The 18,709-nt window shown below is 36.4% G+C and overlaps 4 protein-coding genes across 9 annotated transcripts; 1 reads left to right on the forward strand and 3 right to left on the reverse strand.

The window, feature by feature from the left end:
- Positions 1 to 227: 227 nt before the first annotated feature.
- On the reverse strand, positions 228 to 1,509 carry LOC109165111 (CASP-like protein 1C1). The gene is made up of 3 exons (XM_019313737.1): positions 1,065 to 1,509; positions 873 to 975; positions 228 to 510 (listed from the first exon to the last, which is right to left on the reverse strand). The coding sequence occupies exons 1-3, from the start codon at positions 1,217 to 1,219 to the stop codon at positions 280 to 282; spliced, it is 489 nt and encodes a 162-aa protein (XP_019169282.1). The 5' UTR covers positions 1,220 to 1,509; the 3' UTR covers positions 228 to 279.
- Positions 1,510 to 5,208: 3,699 nt separating this feature from the next.
- Positions 5,209 to 10,850, forward strand: LOC109165108 (protein IWS1 homolog). 2 transcript variants are annotated; one of them, XM_019313734.1, is made up of 9 exons: positions 5,209 to 5,538; positions 6,824 to 6,979; positions 8,147 to 8,272; positions 8,413 to 8,538; positions 8,919 to 9,044; positions 9,528 to 9,650; positions 9,752 to 9,859; positions 10,140 to 10,249; positions 10,483 to 10,850. In XM_019313734.1, the coding sequence occupies exons 1-9, from the start codon at positions 5,298 to 5,300 to the stop codon at positions 10,552 to 10,554; spliced, it is 1,188 nt and encodes a 395-aa protein (XP_019169279.1). In that variant the 5' UTR covers positions 5,209 to 5,297; the 3' UTR covers positions 10,555 to 10,850. The 2 variants fall into 2 exon arrangements, with proteins under 2 accessions (XP_019169279.1, XP_019169280.1); XM_019313735.1 differs by lacking the exon at positions 8,919 to 9,044.
- Positions 10,851 to 11,029: 179 nt separating this feature from the next.
- On the reverse strand, positions 11,030 to 12,217 carry LOC109165112 (transcription initiation factor TFIID subunit 13-like). 4 transcript variants are annotated; one of them, XM_019313740.1, is made up of 5 exons: positions 12,113 to 12,217; positions 11,980 to 12,012; positions 11,767 to 11,826; positions 11,563 to 11,637; positions 11,030 to 11,372 (listed from the first exon to the last, which is right to left on the reverse strand). In XM_019313740.1, exons 2-5 carry the CDS (start codon positions 12,007 to 12,009, stop codon positions 11,262 to 11,264), a joined length of 276 nt encoding a protein of 91 aa, XP_019169285.1. In that variant the 5' UTR covers positions 12,010 to 12,012; positions 12,113 to 12,217; the 3' UTR covers positions 11,030 to 11,261. The 4 variants fall into 4 exon arrangements, with proteins under 4 accessions (XP_019169285.1, XP_019169287.1, XP_019169286.1 ...); XM_019313742.1 differs by having other exon boundaries at positions 11,976 to 12,012; XM_019313741.1 differs by having other exon boundaries at positions 11,976 to 12,017; positions 12,113 to 12,160.
- Positions 12,137 to 17,478, reverse strand: LOC109165105 (endonuclease MutS2). 2 transcript variants are annotated; one of them, XM_019313724.1, is made up of 8 exons: positions 16,941 to 17,446; positions 15,788 to 16,733; positions 15,145 to 15,669; positions 14,362 to 14,811; positions 13,911 to 14,230; positions 12,907 to 12,966; positions 12,766 to 12,819; positions 12,137 to 12,233 (listed from the first exon to the last, which is right to left on the reverse strand). In XM_019313724.1, the coding sequence occupies exons 1-7, from the start codon at positions 17,429 to 17,431 to the stop codon at positions 12,795 to 12,797; spliced, it is 2,817 nt and encodes a 938-aa protein (XP_019169269.1). In that variant the 5' UTR covers positions 17,432 to 17,446; the 3' UTR covers positions 12,137 to 12,233; positions 12,766 to 12,794. The 2 variants fall into 2 exon arrangements, 1 of the variants encoding a protein (XP_019169269.1); XR_002051493.1 differs by lacking the exon at positions 12,137 to 12,233 and having other exon boundaries at positions 12,796 to 12,819; positions 13,876 to 14,230; positions 16,941 to 17,478.
- Positions 17,479 to 18,709: the final 1,231 nt, after the last annotated feature.

Below are 18,709 nucleotides of genomic sequence, written 5' to 3' on the forward strand. Positions count from 1 at the left end.
CTTTAAAGAGCTTGATGTCTTGCTATGACTTAAAAGTTCAAAGGTTGTACAGAGAAAACAGCCATCTTATGTTGGCCTGTAATCATCTGAATATAGTAAATGCTTTCACAGTAGAACTCTTCTGTCTTGTTGGAAAACATTCATTTGAACCCTAATATTGTATATAATATATTAATATGATTGGTATACTGTTACAGACACAATCTAATGATCCAAAGTTACAGAAGTGGAAAAAGAAAGGAAATAAATATAACAAAATTCCTTAGAGGGCAAAAAGCTCTAAGCTTTAAGAGAGTACAGATTAAGGACATTATGGAAAGAATAGAGAACAATAATAAAATAAAGAACTGTAGCTGCAAAACCAGCAATCAGAGCTCCTCCAACATGGTCACAAAACTTTGGTACCTGCCCACATATTGGTAGCCAACCAGCATGACTGTTTCCCTTCTTTCCCAGTTGACCTAGTGCCAAACATGCTGATATGCTTGAATCTAACAGCAATGTCATAATCTACATTTAAAAAAACACAAAAATTTTAATCCATCCCATATTGTAAGGAAGGGCGGCCCAACCCGGCCTAGCCCTGGTGCTGTAGTACATGGGTTGTGCCCGCATTTCTATCACTAGATAAAAGAAAGTGATGATGGGGACAACTATAGCCAAGTTGGTCAAGCTGTTAGTTTGGTAACTGCAAGGTTCTAAGTTCGACTCTCAAGTGGGAGTGGCTTATTGACCTTCTTGATTAGACTGGTTTACCTCATTGTGGTCTTTTGCAGACTAGAGTTATGAGGGGGGCAATGCACACCCTCATATAGTGTGGTCCAGGAAAAAAAAAAAAAAAGAAAAAAAAAAGTGATCAAGGTAGAGCGTACCGTATCTGTAACCAACAGAATGCGTGTGAGAGATTTCTTGGAAGGAAAAAATAGGACTATGATGCTATAGCCACTAGCTATTGCATTCATAACAACAAAGTACCTGGAGATTTCAACATCAAACTTGAACACAACCCAGAAGAAAAGAAACCAAGAATGCATTCAAAACTATATATGATTTAACTAACTTACTTGAAAGTTGGTGAATTGTTGTACTTGGCTTCAAAGGTCATGCCCAGAACCTGAGCAGAGTCATGGCTGGTGATCATCACAACGATGGCAGTAACAGTGCCACCCAAGGCTAAAAGCCTTAGCAGAAAAACAGGAATTCTCTTAGCAAAAGTCATGAGATGAGAATATGAGATGAAGAAGACTCAGGCAGGCAGGGCTCAAGAACAGCTTAAACTTGTTATAATGTTAGACAAAACAAAAATATATGGCTCCAAGGGACAACTGAACTGAGTTTTAAAATGGCAGAAACTGTGTGGGAATTGGGGGAAAATGTGGGGTAGGAAAAGGCAGATATGTGGGCGTTAAACATGTCTTCCTAGGAGTCAATTTTTCTTGTATGGGGCCATGTTCTTGGTTACCTAAGAAGTGCACATACAGATTCGTGCCCCTATTTGCTTTCTTTCTCAATTGTTTACCTACAACTGTTGTTTTCCGGCTGAAAAAAATATGTTTATTTATTTATGGGAAAATGACACTTTTTCCCCCTAAGTTATATACTTATAGCTATTTTTCCTCCTCAATTATTTAGGTAAGCACATTAGCCCCCCCAATTATTCTAAAAGTGGTGATTTTCCCCCCCGATATATTAAATTGACATTTCTACCCTTAAAGTAAACATTTTATTTATTTTACTTCTCCAACAAATTATCGCGTATACGTAGGGATGACCACGGTTTAGATCAAACTGAACCGGACACTATAGCAATTGAATTAAAAGTTTCCGGTTATGATTCAGATCTAGAACCTAATATTTGGATTTCAATTTATTAAAATTATGAATAAAAAAAAATTGGATCTTGAACCGTGAATCGGCGGTTCTGGATCCGGTTCGCAATTTTGAACCGTCTTTATTTTAAAATTTTATTTTTTATTTTAAATAGTCTAAATTCAACAATAAATATATTTTATTTTTTCAGTTTGGTACATGAATCGTCCGTTCCGGTTCGCGATTTTAATAAACTCTAAATATCGAGTTTCGATTCTAAATTGTAATTGTAATATTTCGGTTTGGTTGCTATAGTGTTTGTTTGGTTTGAACCAAATTATTGTCATAATTTGTTGGAGAAGGAAAATAAATGAAATATTTATTTTAAGGGTAAATATGTCCATTTAACATTTTAGGGGAAAAAACAGCCACTTGAATAATTCAGGGGGAGAAAGTACTATAAGTATATAACTTAGGGGGAAGAAGTGTCATTTTCCCTATTTATTTATTTATTTATTTATTTATTTATTATTAGCTTTCTTTTTGTTCTTGGAATGACAGGAGCAATTGCCAGCCAGCTCAACTACCTGCTTTTTGACTATCCTACTGCACACAAAAACAAAAAAAAAAAAACAAAAACAAAAAAAAAAAAACAAAAAACAAAAACAACTTATATTTACTATTCATTAATCAAACCAATTTATCTTTTTTTTCTTTTTTTTCTAATTTTTTTTGTGTGTTTAATACAAAGTATTATATTTAATACCATTTTGAAATATATAAATTTTATATATTAATACTAAACTTAATATTAAACATAAATAAATTGTAAATAAGTTCAGTTAAGTTTCATTAATCAGAGTAAGTTATCGAGTTGGAGTTTCGATTTTAATAAAGAATACAACAAACTTTATTAGTGCGATCTAAATTAAATCTGAATTAATCTCAAAGTGATAAAAATATTAGATGTCACACACACGCGCAGGGCTTCAAAGATATTGGGAAAAGACAATATAATGTCATTAATTTAGTGGGATAATTATACGTAGCCGCAAAGCTCGCCAAAAAGTCATCTTAGCAATTAAGGAGATGTTATAATTTATTTAAAATCATACGTAATTAAAGTTTAAAATAATACAATTGTTGTCGGCCGGTGAGCTATTGAGGTTTCGACCAATGTGGAGAGTTTGACTACTCCATAAAATTACTTAGCTCATTATTATTGTTTCATTTCTTCTTACAGTTTTTTTTTTTTTTTTTTTTTTTTTAAAAATTCTTCTTACAGTTATTAGGCTGAAATTATACAGTCATGCAAGATGATATAATTTTCGTAAAAGTATTTAATATGACAACTTGGGTTGTAAACTTACAATCCTGTCAAAAGGTTGCCGTAGCCGATATTGCGACAGCCTTTTGTATTATTTTTATTTTTTAAAAATTTTTATTTGTTTTAGTTTTGAATATTTTATTTGTTTGTTTTGATGTGATGTAAGTGTGGAACCTTTTTTTTGAAAGTGATAAAATATTGCAAGGATATAGGTAAAATAATAAATGAATTGCAAATTTAGTGATATGAAAATATGGCTTACTTTTGAAAGTGAGAAAGTATTGCATGCATAAAGATCAATTGTTATACTGTGGACCAGGGCCTGGTCCTATACGACGTCGTTTTGAATTTTAATTTTGACGGTGGCCGTTTGTTGTTCAGTTCACGTTACAGGTTTTTTTTTCTGTTTTTTTTTTTTTTTTTTTTTTACTATAAAGCATGTGTATGTGTCTTGTGTTATGCGTTTCTGTGTCTCATGTTATGCAATTTTGTAACTTAAGCTTATGGATTATGTATCTGAAATAAAGTAAATATAACATGCGTTTTTATAACATGAACTAAACATGGGAATCTTATATTTCAAGCAAATATAACCTTAGTTATCTCATATAACTTGAACCAAACACCCTCTAAGAGTATTGATATTGTACCTAAAATAAACTAAAATTGTGCTGAAACATGAGAAACGAAAATACAAAATCTGCTAAAGCTTAAATATCAAAACGACGTAATTTTAATCGAGCTATGTGGATCCGGGTCCACGATATAAATTGCCGATGAAGATAGCCTTAGTCATCATTCTTATTGGATCTTACGCCTAACATTGGCACAGAATCTTGGGCCTATTAAGGGAGGCCAATTTGAATTAGAAGCAATCGTTATGCGTTGGACCCGTATCCAGCATGCTTGCTGGACACAGGTAACAGTGCCATTAGGCACTGTTATTTCCTTTTTTTTTTTTTTTTTTTTTTGTTTTGTTTTGTTAATAATTTCATATCGCTTCGTTATAGGAGTATATGTTCATAATTTTATTACTATATGTTAATAATTGTACATTTATAACTCCATAACTGTACGTTCATAACTCTATAACTGTACATTCATAACTCCATAACTGTACATTCATAACTCCATAATTGTACATTCATAATTTTCGAAGCTCTATGTTCACAATTTTAGAGTTCTATGTTCATAATTTTATCACTATATGTTCATAATTGTAAGTTCATAATGTTAGAGCTCTTTGTTCATAATTCGATCAATAACTGTACATTCATAATTCCATAACTGTAGATTCATAATCTCATAACTGTAGATTCATAACTCTATAAATGTACATTCATAACTCCATAATTGTACATTCATAATCTTCGAAGCTCTATATTCACAATTTTAAAGCTCCATGGTCATAATTTTATCACTATATATGTTCATAATTGTAAGTTCATAATGTTAGAGCTCTGTGTTCATAATTTCATAATTGCATAACTGTACATTCATAACGGCATAACTGTACATTCATAATCCAAAAAAAAATAATAATAATAACGCCGTTAACGGCAAAACGCGCGCGAATTTTTTTTTTTTTTTGACTAAATGACGCTTTTTTTTTTTTGAAAAACGACGTCATTTTGGGTTCGTGTCCACAATTCATTGTGGACACGGGTCCAGGGCATAATTTGCGGCAAATTATTGTATGGACCATGGTCCACACAATGTTACGTGGACCATAATAAAAAGTACATTTTAATATACTAAATGTACATTATTTTTGTACTGAATGTACATTATACAATATAATGTACATTCAGAACAAAAATAATGTATATCCCTTGTATACAATATACATTATTTTTGTACTAAATGTACATTATTTTTGTACTGAATGTACATTATTTTATAGTAGACAAAATATGGTCCACCCAACTTGTGTGGACCATGGTCCATACAATAATGATTGATAATTTGCCAATTTGAAGGGGAAGATTATAAAGCCCAAATAAAATGGGCTGCATAATTACCAATTTCCTTTCATATAAATTTATAAATCTTATTCCGTACAAAATTATGTGAGAAATATGGTACGACAATGAAATATGCGCTAAAACTGAGAGTTCAATTCAGCGCCAACTGAGAAACACACACAGAGAGCAAAGCCGAGATGGGGGCGGAGGAAGGAATGGAGAGCAACCCAAAAACATTCGTAGAAGAAGAAGAAGAAGATGAAGATGATGATGAAGGGCCCCCGCCTGGTTTTGATTCGATAGCTATAAGGTCACAACTTGAAAACATGGATGTTGAGGATGAAGATGAAGATGACGATGACGATGACGGCCCTCCGCCCGGCTTCGCTGAACCACACCAACCAGAAACGCCGCCGCTGTCGGCTACAAGTCATTCTGGTGAGATGAGTTGCGAATACACATTTATAAATTTTAATTTTATTTTTATGTTATTACGATTTAGAAGGTGATAAGATTGAATTTCTACTCCCGCATTTGTTCACTATGCAAAAAGAAGTTTGCAACTTTGAATGTCTTAGTTGGGCCATTTTGATTTTGCAAAATTCCCCTTTTTATTTTACTTTTGGTGTGTTTTTAGGTGTATAGTATTATTCTTACTTGTAAATTGTAATGCAGTTCAATGCAAGAAAATTCTCCAGGTAGTGCCCTTAGGTTTTAATTTTAGTTTTTTATTTTGTTGCTTTCTTACACATATTTTAAGTCATCTTATTAGGTTAGCACTATTTGTAAATGTGGCTGATATTTATGGCACAAACACAATTATTTAGAATATCTCTTAATTAAGTTATCAAGTTTCAGTAAATTATGATTTCTCATTACTGGTAACACCAAACATCTGCTTTGGCTGATATTGAATCTCCTAGTAATCATTGGAATTGAATAACTTGTATCCAAAGTTGCCATTGTGCAAGATTTTGAATATTGCATAATGAATTATCACTGGGAGTGTATAGTGTGGACATGGCTGATACTTAATCTACAATCCATGCCTTTATTATTCGTCACAATTAAATGGCTCTGTATGCAGACTTGGTATTGGATGAGATTTTGAGTCACATTAAGTTTCTTGCCTTTTGTTTTCTTATAATCGTCTTGTCATTTTGGAGTTTGGACCATCTTTGATCAATGATACAAAGCTAAAAGATGACCTTATTGAGTAAAAAAATAGAGAACAATTTCCTAAAGTAAACGGCCCCCAGAAGTTTCATCCTAGTAATAGAAGCCAGCTATTCCCCTTTTCTATTCTGTTGGCACAATTTTGCAACATTAGATGGAGTGGAAGGATTCAAGGCCTAGCCTTCTCTTTGGAAGGGCTAGCCTAGTTCCAACAAGGCTAACCTCCAGGAAAACCAACTTGTTCAATTGAGGCTTTAGTACTTGTGTGCCTTTTATTTATTTATTTATTTATTTATTTTTATTGTTAGCATGATTGAAACATTTCTGAAGGATTGGAAGATGATTGGTTTTACAAATTAGTTGCCAAAGCTAAGGTTTTCTTTTGTTTCCTGAGCTTGGAAATATGTATTGTAACTGTGATTGCTAAAAACTTCATCCATTCAGGGACTTAAACTAGTAAAAAAAAATTCTGACTGCAGCTACTTTTAACACTGCTTCAGTTGAAATGAGTTAAATTTCGACTTAAATGAAGTGGTTAATGTTTCAGATACACAAAGGTTAAGAAATCAGGGGCTTTCAGATGTAGAAATTGGGAAAAAACAGAACGAGACTAAATATGAAGAAGACAGGCCTCCATTGGGCTCGCAATCTACAAGTCCAAAGCAACCTCATCAATCTATGACATCATCTGAACTTGTCTCTGGTAGGTCCTTTTTCCTAACTAATGCTACTTTTTTCCTGCTTCTCTCTCTCTTTCTCTGCCTCTCTCCTAATGTTATATTGACTTTATTTAGTAATCATTTTCCCTTTGTTAAGTTCTTGTCTCTACAAGATTAGTTGTATCTGCTTATGAACTAAGACCATGCCTTTCTTTGACATATAGAAAAAAGATTTGCACGCCTTTCTGAGTATAGCATGCAATTACCAACTTTTGGATGTGGAGTCTTTGTGATAGGATGGCTCAACTGAATATATTACAGCCTTTTTTAAAAAATAAGTAATATTATGGTCAATTACTTAAAAGGAACAAGAATTATATCAAGGATGATAACTAATACCCCTCTGATTTAGGCAAATATGATTTCCTTGTTTGAGGAAAAATTTCCTTCAATAGTGAAAGCAATAGGTTTCCATATGTTTCATTCTGTGTAGATATCCTTTTTGGGCATCAACCTCCAACAAAATTTACCCATCATAGGCGATTGGCCATAAGCCCCAAGAATTGATCACAATGTTGTAAAAATTGGCCTAGGCGGCCACCTAGGCCGAGGGGATTTCACCCCTAGGCGCCTTTCAGTCGGCCAGCCGACTAGGCGCCCAACTCGGCCAAGTCAGCCGAGTGGTTTTTTTTTTAATTGGTTTGTTTCGCTCAAAACGACGTCATTTTGATCGAAACAAGCCAATTTTGAAATTTCCCCAAAATATAAAATCCCTAAACGGCTAAAAGAAATTGAAAAAAAAAAAATAATCTTCCAAAGTACTCCTTCGCAAACGCAAAGTTGCAAACCTCCAGGCTGGACAGTGGTGGTGACAGCGACAACGTGGAATCGTGGATTGTGGTTGTGGCGACTGGATGGCTGGAAGCTTTGCATGACGGGCAACAGGGACTCGGCAACTCTAAGGCCTGTGGATTGTGTAGAGCGGTTGGAGCCTACTATTAATTTTTTTTTATTACTCGGCCGCCTAGGTGCTCTAGGCGCTAGGCGCCCCCCGGACGCCCGTCTAGCGTCGAGCGCCTTCGGCAACCTTGATTGCTCATTTAATAGACTAATATTAACTGCCTATGTTGGCCTTTTCAAATACACAAGTTATGGATATGAATTTGGCTAGTGATATAATTGACTTGTAAGAATTGGCATTGTGAATTTAGATACACAAATGAGAAGCATTGAAGAAGATGATGATGGTCCACCACCAGGGTGGCAATGGAACCCTCAACAACAGCCACTGCCAGAATCAATACCACCACCTGGGCTCCAATCAGCTCCATCTTCTAGTAATTTTCTTCAAGCTCTGGTTTTCACACTTTTTCCCCTTCCACCAATTCTGGCTTTTAAAAGGAATCCATAAAAGTTATTGGTTATGAATATCCTAATGATATATTTGAGTTATAAGAATTACCCTGGTGAATTTTAGGTATACAAACAGGGATCATTCAAGAAGATGATGATGGCCCCCCACCAGGGTGGCAGTTGATCTCTTCTCAACAGAGACAGCCACAAACTATTCCATCGTTACTGCCCCAGTCAGTAGCTCCTTCTGGTGAGCATTGTTTTAAACTCTGATTTTCACACTTTCTTCCCTTACTTTCTGTTAGCATCTTCAGTTTCAATGTTTTAAGCTGCATCACATTTTACCTATTTTCTAGTTTTATTTTACATGTATATAGGTAGTATGTATACTTAGTTACTGTGGTAACATTTTACTGTTGTATCAGCATTAAGTAAAATTTAGAATTGGATAGCTAGGCATTGTCTGGTAGTATGGTATGGACTTGAGGATGTTGTCTCTGAAGTGAGTTTGTGTTAAATTGAGAGAGAATTTATATTATTCAGGAACACAAAAATATAGGTTTACTTACTAGATATGCTAGAGGTACTATAATATAAAGCTTCACAAAAGCTAACTTGTGGCCATCATAGATATTGAAAAGGAGAATAAAGGAGGAAACAAAGGGGAAATTGAATGGCGCCAATCGGGCTCAGAATCCTCTCCTATGCCAGAATATTCATCCACACCTACTCGACATTCATCAGTAGCTTCTTCTGGTGAGTTGGGCGTGTGCCCTGAACATGAATGCTCTTCTAATGAGTATTGAGTAGTTCAGTTATGCTTTCTCTTCCACTTTCAAAAGTTGAGTAAGCAGATTAATTTACCAATGCTGTCCGTTAAATGTTTGTTGATGACACTTCTTTCTTTCTTTTTCCTTGTGCACATTCCAACCTAACCTATCTAAAGTCCCCAATGGAGAAACCTTTTGTGAAATTATCATCTTCCCATCTTCTTTGAATTTTCTTCTTCCTAATTTGGCTTCTTCAAAGCTTGTGGTCCTTGCAGAACCTTAAAAAATCAAGTCATCATTATTTTGCATTTTTTTTTTTTGAAAGCTACTGATTCTATTACATTGTAGTATCTGTTCAAGTATTTTGCATATTTCTAGTTCTTAAAGCATCATATCACTATTCTCATTTTTTTTTTGTGTGTGTATCTTTTTTGTTTGATCATATAATGGCTAAGCATTGATGTATCAGATATTGAAATGGCTACCAAACAACAAAGCATAAAAAATGAGGAGAAAAAACTTCGTACAGATAGGGGACCTTCTCAACGTATCATATCTCGACTCCCACCAGCTGCATTGCAAATTTCTTCTGGTAAGATTTTCTTTTTATTTATTTATTTTTATAATTGTGATTGGTGCAGACTAGCTTCATACTTTTTTGTCATTTGAAGCATTCGTCTTTTATACTTTCAGAGGTTGGTCAATTGGTATGTGGTACTTGCCGACAGTTGCTTTCATATCCTCGAGGTTCTAAATGGGTTCAATGCTCGGCCTGCCAGACAGTTAATCTTGCCCTTGAAGGTGCTTATCTTCCCCTAGTACTCTTCGAGTCAATCACAAGTGTCATGGTTGTTAACAATCACGTGATTCATCTCTGCTAATTCCATGCAAAGTAACAAAATTAGATACCTTTTGAATCTTCTAACAAATCATAAGCATTTGATTGTTCATAGATCTTATTAGTCTTTTGTGAAAAGATTAATAGTGTATAGAGTTTCCATGTTGCATTTGGATTTTCACTAGACAATCTTTAATGAAATGCCTCAGTCGCTTTTTATTTTTAATTTATATTCTTGTTCAGGTCATCAAATAGGACAAGTCAAATGCGGGGGCTGCACAGTATTGCTAATGTACCCATATGGAGCACCGTCGGTTAAATGTTCTTCTTGTCACTTTGTCACGAGAATTGGGGTATGTATTTGTTTATTCTAGAAACCATTTTTTTGTTTTTACTTTGCCATGTGTATATATTAAATATACATGTTTTCAAGAACATCTCATATCTATCAAGAATGATCACGAGTGCAACATGAATTGCATAGAAGCATTTGGCTATCCTTTCGAGTTAAAAACTTTGGCGCGAAAGGCGAAACCTTTCAATACCCAACCTTCTGAGTTCCGATTCCAACTCTTTTGTATTGCAGGCGCACAACAGGCGACCTCATCTGGCTGCACAACAGGCTCGGAGACAGCGCCCTTCTCATCAAGCACACTAGGGGGTTCTTATGTCCATTTTGTTCTAGAGCTGGGGAGTGGTCCTGTTGAGACTAGACTTTACCCTGTTCTGACATTTACATTTACCTATTTGGTGTAAATTCTCCTGTTGCCTTTTTGTTCACATGTTTAGCTCTTGCTAATCAGTTGAGACTTTACCCTTTTGAAGTTTCACTTCTGTAGTTGTATTTGTTTTAACAGTTTGTACTGATGCAAGATGTATACCAATGCCGATCAAAGACTTTAAGAGTGTTCCTGAAAATATGTTTGAGAAGAAAACATTTCAGAGCACAAATTGGAAAGAATTAATCAAAGCATACAAAAGTACTTTTTGAGTTCTTTGGGTGTGGTGGATGAAAGAGAAAGTTACAAAGAAAAGGAGGAGGGTGAATAACAGAATAACTCAATCCTTGCAATTTGACTTAGAAACAGACACCCTTCCGTTTTCACAGATCACTTGACAAAAGAGATAAACACTTGATCAAACAAACTAAGCCTATCTTTAATGTCTAGCAAAAAAAGTAAATCAAAAGAGGAGCCCCTACGAACTACGATAGACTTTAAATACACTGTTTCAAGATCTGAAGAACACTGTACGATCCTGAAGTCATAAACAACAAAATTGAGCTTTCTGCAACACAAAATTGTTGCTGAAATCCTGCATCAGAACCAGCAGGGAAAATGAAGAGACTGATGAGCTCTTGCATCTTTATTCAAGTGATGCCAGTTTCTCTTCATCTACCTCAAAAGCCTTCCTTGCCTGTTTAAGCTCCTCATTCATGGACAGCAATTCTGTGCACCGGTGAAGTTTTGGCAAATCCTGCACAATATAATATGCTATTAGTCCACTAACATAAGTGTGCCATTACACAGCCAGAAATCCCATGATTTTTTATCACCCAAAAGTGATCGGAAATTGAAAGTTTGTGGTTAGAAACAACCACCTAGAGGAATGAATTGAATGATGGTTTGCATTCATGGAGCTCAAAATATAACGTTGGAAGACCTACCTTTCGAATTAAAAACAGAAAATCCTCTGTCAAAAGCTTCCCTCTCTTTGTTGCAACATCTTGAGCCTTGTGCACCTATTGGAATGAATGATGATGGTTCATGGAGCTCAAAATATTTATGTTGTAGCAAATGCATACTATTTTTCTCGGAAAAACCAAGTACTAGAAATCATTGTTTAGGTGTGGAAAGTTATTTTCACTCACCATCTCTGTGACATACTCTGTAACAATGTCCTCCACAAGTGACATTGTCTCCAGAAGTGGCTGATAGCGCAGCAGCAGAAGTTAAATTTTGCAGCAAGACGAACAAAGAAAAAGAAGAATCCAGCATTTCTAACAAATCAAGAAACAAAACCGAAACATAATGCACCAGAACAATCTGAAGGGAATTTGACAAACTGAAATTTGAATACATACATTGGCATCATCTCCAAAACCATACATCATATGCTGCACTGGATATCAGCACAAAAAAACAGTAGTTATGCCCTGCAACATGGATTGAATCTCTACGCTGAGGTTACCTTAAAAAAGAAAGATGAGAACTCACAATCTTTCTGAAACATTCCACGTTTGCGTTTCAATGAATTGTCTATAGGTTGGGAAGCTCCCACTTTTGCTTTTGATGATGGCCCGGCTGCTGGGTTGCTCATTCTCTGTAAATTGTAGCACTGTTAACAAATTCAAACTACACACTTGCTATTCAGAAAACGTATAAAGCAAGCTTTCGGCACAGCACATAAAACTACTAAGAGATTTACAACATTAGAGCTGCTAAGACAACTGTTAAATCATAGCTAGCCCTTTTAAACAGCTGCAACATCATGATTCTTGAATGATTAAGCTGCTAGCCCACTGCATGATGCTAAAATATCAAAATTGCTAACAGGAATTTTAAATCCCAACCACCCAAAATGTGGTGTGCTCCATGTGGGCACCAGTCCTCCCACCTAATGGGCCATTGAGTTATGGTGACTCATCCCACCATTATCCTGTCAGGTTGAGTGTGGGGGGCCGGGAGCAAGAGGATTTTTCCTTTTGTAGACAAGATACAATGTGAGAGCATACATGATTCTTGGGAGACAATGCAAGGTAACATCATAGCTAAACACCAGTGATCCATGTAGAAGCAAGAATCAAGGTGAAAGCTTCAAATATAATATAATACACCATTGATGATAAAAAGATGCAGGATTTTTATACCTCTGAAACCTCGTCAAAACAACCGTATTTCAAATGCCAGTTGCATCAAAAGAACTGTAATTCCAGAAAATTAAGAAAAACGAAATTGTTTACAATGATCATAATATTGTATTTGCGTAAAGATTTCAACTTTAAACTTACCCAGATGGAGAAAAATTGGGAATGCGGAGGGACGGAAGGATGTTGATGGTTGATCGACGCCTGAGAGGAATTGCATGCGTGGGAAATATATAGGGCAACTTATTTATATACTCCGTATGTATATATATATATATATATATATATATATATATATATATATATATATATATATAATATAATATAATATAATATAATATATATAACTAGTTCTCATATGATTAAAAGACTAATGATCAAATGAGTCATCTTTTTATATATAGATTTAGGTTGATATGAAAATCTATATTAACATGTGAACCTGAGAATCAATCTGGACTTTTTATCTAGATTAGTAAATGTATTTATAACACAATGCACACATGTACTGCAATGCAGTGCAAACGCAATACACACATGTTGTGGTGACACATTCCTCCCTATAAAAAGTGTGACATATTCACACCATCCATCTGAAAAAATATTTTTTGTTCAAATATACTTTTTCAACCTAATGAGGTACACAAAGTCAATAGCATTCAAAAAAATGTCATATGAGCACAAAGTGCTTGACATGATTTTACAATTATTAAACTTTTGACTTGTTATTTTACCATCAACCATTGATGAACTCGACGATTGAACGACTGTGATCAATTCTCAAAGACCCGGTTCTCATTAAAAGAAAAATATTTTGAATTTGATAAACCGGAAACTCCTACTTATACGGAGTATATTTTTGGGGGGTTTTGGCGGTTTTCCGGAATATCTCCGCGATCTCGCCGGGTTATAGCGCCGGCGGGGGGCTGCCTGTACTTAACTTCAAACTAAATGTAGTAGAAAATAGCATGTTACAGAAAAGGGAAAAAGAGTTGTGCATAGAAATTTCTCTCTTTAGAACTGTAGCACTTAAATCATGATCAAATATTCACATAGCTGTACAAATAAGTCTACCTATGGATGTAATCTGGAAGAAACAAAAATGATTCTTACTTGATATAGTGCTTCTACTGGGTGAAGAAATTTACTTGATATAAGCAACTGTACAACCGTAATTGAATGGACTTTCCTGCTCAAACTTGACAACGCGGGGATGATCTCTCAGCAGCTTTAGTGCCAACTCCTTTATGACGCCAGTGCCCATCCCATGAACGACGAAAAGAACAGAATTAGGTGGCCTTGCATCTATGCCCATGCTGAGGTGATGAGAAGCTTCCTCTGCTCGCATGCCACGCAAATCAACTGAGTTTTTAGATGTCTGAACAACTGGACCATAAGGGTCTTGGTTTATGTTGCTGGCTGTAGTAGTGAGGCTTCTTAGTTCCTTGAGGTTCTTGATCCCCTGACCCTAATTTGGAAATGCCATTTCTCAATTTTGAGATGTAAATCACAGCTAACCCTTACCTTCATCTTTAAATAGTATTGCATTATGAAAAAATTGAGAAAAGAGTGATGGGAAAGCTAGATTATACCACTGACCTGTGTTCTTGAACTCGGGACAGAACCTGTTGCAGAATTAGTTGGAAGGGCTCTTATATTGCTTTTATCCACACGGACTCTAATTTTTCCATATTGGACAAGGACAGTTTCGTCGTCCCCAGTTTCTTCAACGATGGTAGCCAGCTTATTTCCTAAACTCTTCACAAGAACTTGCTCGCCTACCCTTGGGGTATAAAAACTTTGGCCTGTTTCTCTGACAAGTTCTTTCGAAGGCTGATGAGCTTCGATTATGGATGAGATTGCAGACTCTGATTTCTTGATAAGTGAATTAACCTGAAGAATGTCAATAGTCTTGAGTTGGTTCTCAAAGTCCTTCAGTACAGCTTCTATCTCCCTCTTCACAGCCCTCACTTCTTGTTGGATTTTCTGAGTTTCCTTTGCCTTCAGAGCTTTTTCGCGTTCATCTAGATCTTGCGCCTCATCTTGAATCTTCAATAGGAAAGAAAAAGGATAAAACTTTGAAAAGGAAGTGAATAAAAGAAACTTGACTTCATACATTCAGAGCTGGCAGATAGTCGGAGGTAATAAGAAGTAAGAATCTTCACTAGCTTGTCATTTGCAAGCTCACTCAATCTTTGGTACACAATCCATTGCAATTTGTTAGGATTTAAGATTGGGCTAGGGTCACTCAACTGGGCACACTAAAAGATTGAATCCAACCAATTAGCTAGTCTGGCATTATAAACCCATATATTCTCTCTTATTTTATCATATCAGACTCTTTAACACAATGATATCCTCAAAGAAAAATGTTAATCGTACCTCTTGGAAAAGATTCATGATATTTGAATGAAGAGAAGCAGCTTTCTTTGCTTGAGTTTCTAATCTGTCTCTTTCTTCCACTAGTGACTGATACAGTAAACCTTTCTGCTCCTGCATCTTGTCTGGTGTCAATTTGTTTACCCATGATTGCGCCCGACTAATGATGCTTTCATTAACACCAATTGATTTAGCAATCATTAAGGCATTTGACTCACCCGTGCTCCCCCAAAGAATCCTAAACGTAGGCTGCAGCGTATCCAAAGAAAATTCCATTGCTGCATTACAAAACCGATTATCCTTCTCTTTCAAACGTGTTAAATCACCGTAGTGGGTGGTCACAACTGCTAAATTAACTCTCTCCTTGATATATTGTAAAATGCTCGTTGCAAGAGCTACGCCTTCCGAAGGATCAGTACCACTGCCAATTTCATCAACAAGAATTAGAGAACTTTCTGAAGCAGCTTCCAAGATCTTGCAAAGCCGTAACATGTGCCCACTAAAGGTGGAGAGGTTTTGTTCTACAGACTTGAATAGGCAGATAAGAGTATCACATCAACAAGATATAAATTATTTTATAAATAATGATAATGACAATAGAACAAAATGTAGAAGAGCATACAGAGAAGGTGACAGAAGCATGTACCTGATTATCTCCTATATCTGCCAGAATTAGATCAAACCAAGGAAGTCTGGGCTTATTTTGAGCTGGCAAGTACATGCCAGCCTTGGACATAACAGAAGCCAGACCTAATGTTTTCATTGAAGCAGTTTTACCTCCTGTATTAGGCCCCGAGATCACAACCACTCTTGTTCCATGCTCAATTTTTATATCAATCGGTACAGGAAAAGCAGATGCACGAGTAACTGATTCAAAATCTGTGGCATCATTCTTCTGATCCGAATAAAGTGAACTTCGGGATTTAAATCTTACAATATCAGGCAATCTTCTCAACGAGCACTCGAGGAGCAGAGGATGCTGTATACCTTCAATATCTACAGATAAATCATTGAATATTGGGTCATCAAAGTTCTCTGAACTAAGAGCTGGACAGACCCCATTCATCCAATGAGCATGAGCAGCTCTAGCAAATGCAAGGTCCATTTCTAACATCCTATCTAATAAACACTCGATCTTCATTTTGGATAGAGCAATTTCAGACGTAAGCGAACTCAAAATCGCCCGTTCCTCATTCCTCTCTTCACTAGAAAGCTTCACTTCCATGTTATTCAGTTCAACTGCCTCTTCAGGTTCCATAAAGTATGTTGATCCAGTGCTGCTAACATTTAAGACTACACCATTGGGAAGCAAAGATCTATGGGAAGCTCTAACACCAACACACATCCTTGAACGGCGTTTGGTTACTAGCGGTCTATCAATCCCACCAGCCCGAAAAATTCGAGATGATGCTTGTTTCAACATTAGTTCAAGATTTTCCATGTTCCTCTTTCTTTCAAACCTCACAATTTCCAGTTCTTCACTAGCTCTATCTAGTATTACTGAAAGGTCACAATCTATACAGAATTCTATATGGTGTGCCAATTCAACAAGAAAATCACAATTCTGGAGAATTTCAATCAGCGGAGACCACCTGCTAATAAAGAGGAGAGCTATTTAAATTAATCTATAAATACTTACAGTTAAGAGTTTATATAATTCAAATAAATTTATTTATGAATATAGAGATATAAGCAATTTCTTCAGGTCATTTCATATTTTTATCATAAAAATATTTATAGTGTTTTTAAAATTATTTAATTTTTCGCCCCTATAAACGAAATTTCTGGCGCCACTTTACCTTTCACAAAGTTCACTCTGAAAAGAGATCTCCTCCAGCTGTTTGAGCAACGACCGAGCTGCGATAAGAGTTCGTTTCACGGCACAAATCTCACGAATGGAGAGCATTTGACCGGCGACGGCGGTATCGACGATGCGCGAGACGTCCTCGATGCCGGAGAAATCCAACGGCCGAGGAACCGCGACGGCAGCGGAGGTCTGCGCCAGGAGCCTCCGGCTCTCCTCCGGGCTCCTGCCCAATGGAATCGTCGCGGACTGGGCCGCGGAGAGGCCCATGGAAGTGGAAGTGAAGGCTGCGAGCTGGGAGCAGACGGCGGGCCATTCGAGGACTTGGAGCGTCTCGGATTGGAGCGATTCGGCTAGCGAGACCCTGTGAGAGTGAGTTGACTCGCCGGAGAGGGAGACGGAGAATCGCGGCGGACGGAGGGAGAAGAGTGTGCGGCGAGGCGGGGTAGCATTAAAGGTGATGAGGCTGCAACAGCTGAGTTTCATTGAAGAGCAGCTGTGGAGTTTGAATTTCGTGGGTTGCAGTTTTTATCTTATCCGATTTGGAGGGAAGCTGAGGCACGTATCTAGTATGTTGAAGTCTTCGGTAGTACACTGCTACCTATTGACTATTGTCTCCCTATTTTTTTAATTTTTTTTTTTATACATTAATGTTTTTCAACTTACGTTAGTCTAATTCTAAGCTCTCACAACTCATATTCCTCTATGTCCGGTAAAACCCCTCACACAATAAGTCTTTATCACTTTTGTTAGTGTAGATTGACTCGCTCAACCTACATAACAAAAATGAATAGTAGAAAATGAATAACGAGACAAGACAATTTACGTGAAAACTCGAAAAGGGAATAATCACAAATCTTTTAGGTTAGGTCATGCCAAAATACGCTATTATTGTTGAATAATACGTACATGTTTCTATCTACTTTACTTAGTGCTAGTGAAATATAAATTAAATACAAGTGGGAATAATGAGGTCAGGAAGTTATAGAGGGTGAGTGGTGTGGTCGAGAAGCTAACTAAGAGTGTGTGATGAGGTTGGGAAACTTACTAGAGGTCCAACCGCACGAGGTCGGAAGGCTCTAATTAGCATAGCACAAGTTGGGAGTATAATTGTATAAACCCCATTTCACCCTAGGTAAAGTGCTTTAAGGGACATAATGATAGTAAATATTGACATAGCTAACGTGACAGTCATTAATTGACACTTAGCTCATGTAAGCTATTGAATGAGTGATGGTTGAACATGTGATGGCCGAGTTGACATATCTAGCCAGGATGATCGAGAAATGTACTAAGGTAAATCTAAACCCTCCTACGGTCGAGAAGTGTACTTGTGAACCCTCTTGAGGTCAAAAAGTGTACTTGTGAACTCTCCATAAGTTGGGAAGTGCACTTATAAGCCCCCTATAGGTTAGAAAGTGCACTTATAAGCCCTCCAAATCATAAAGTGCACTTGTAAACCCTCCAGATCAGATGCTCCAAGGTTGGAAAGTGCACTTGTAAGCCCTCTACTAGTCGAGAAGTGCACTTTGTGACCCCCATGTTTTCAATGGAAATCGAACTCTTACCCTGTTGCTAGAGCAAAACTTTCAAGCTAATTCTTGAACTATTGAGTTATGCCCTGTGGATCGCATTGTCTCCCTATTTTGCCATTAAATTCCCTTAATTACAACTAAATACCTATTTATATTTTCAATAATTAAAGATGCCTATAAAAACATGGGCTTATTGTTAAAAGCAATTTTTTTTGTATGATGTTGAAAA

The sequence above is a fragment of the Ipomoea nil genome, unplaced genomic scaffold, assembly GCF_001879475.1.
Source record: "Ipomoea nil cultivar Tokyo-kokei standard unplaced genomic scaffold, Asagao_1.1 scaffold3069, whole genome shotgun sequence".
Classification (NCBI taxonomy): Eukaryota; Viridiplantae; Streptophyta; class Magnoliopsida; order Solanales; family Convolvulaceae; genus Ipomoea; species Ipomoea nil.

What these genes read in the sequence shown, in the direction of transcription:
- LOC109165108 (XM_019313734.1), top strand. Translation starts at nt 5,298, where the DNA reads ATGGGGGCGGAGGAAGGAATGGAGAGCAACCCAAAAACATTCGTAGAA. An exon ending in CCAGTCAGTAGCTCCTTCTG is followed by an intron (nt 8,539 to 8,918) that starts GTGAGCATTGTT and finishes TGGCCATCATAG; the next exon opens with ATATTGAAAAGGAGAATAAA. An exon ending in ACTTTGTCACGAGAATTGGG is followed by an intron (nt 10,250 to 10,482) that starts GTATGTATTTGT and finishes TTTGTATTGCAG; the next exon opens with GCGCACAACAGGCGACCTCA.
- LOC109165111 (XM_019313737.1), bottom strand. Translation starts at nt 1,219, where the DNA reads ATGACTTTTGCTAAGAGAATTCCTGTTTTTCTGCTAAGGCTTTTAGCC. An exon ending in AACAATTCACCAACTTTCAA is followed by an intron (nt 976 to 1,064) that starts GTAAGTTAGTTA and finishes TGAAATCTCCAG; the next exon opens with GTACTTTGTTGTTATGAATG. An exon ending in TTCTGTTGGTTACAGATACG is followed by an intron (nt 511 to 872) that starts GTACGCTCTACC and finishes TTTTAAATGTAG; the next exon opens with ATTATGACATTGCTGTTAGA.
- LOC109165105 (XM_019313724.1), bottom strand. Translation starts at nt 17,431, where the DNA reads ATGAAACTCAGCTGTTGCAGCCTCATCACCTTTAATGCTACCCCGCCT. An exon ending in TCATGAATCTTTTCCAAGAG is followed by an intron (nt 14,812 to 15,144) that starts GTACGATTAACA and finishes TTCCTATTGAAG; the next exon opens with ATTCAAGATGAGGCGCAAGA. An exon ending in TCCCGAGTTCAAGAACACAG is followed by an intron (nt 14,231 to 14,361) that starts GTCAGTGGTATA and finishes TTTCCAAATTAG; the next exon opens with GGTCAGGGGATCAAGAACCT.
- LOC109165112 (XM_019313740.1), bottom strand. Translation starts at nt 12,009, where the DNA reads ATGATGTATGGTTTTGGAGATGATGCCAAT. An exon ending in GTTTTGGAGATGATGCCAAT is followed by an intron (nt 11,827 to 11,979) that starts GTATGTATTCAA and finishes CTGCGCTATCAG; the next exon opens with CCACTTCTGGAGACAATGTC. An exon ending in CAGAGTATGTCACAGAGATG is followed by an intron (nt 11,638 to 11,766) that starts GTGAGTGAAAAT and finishes TCATTCCAATAG; the next exon opens with GTGCACAAGGCTCAAGATGT.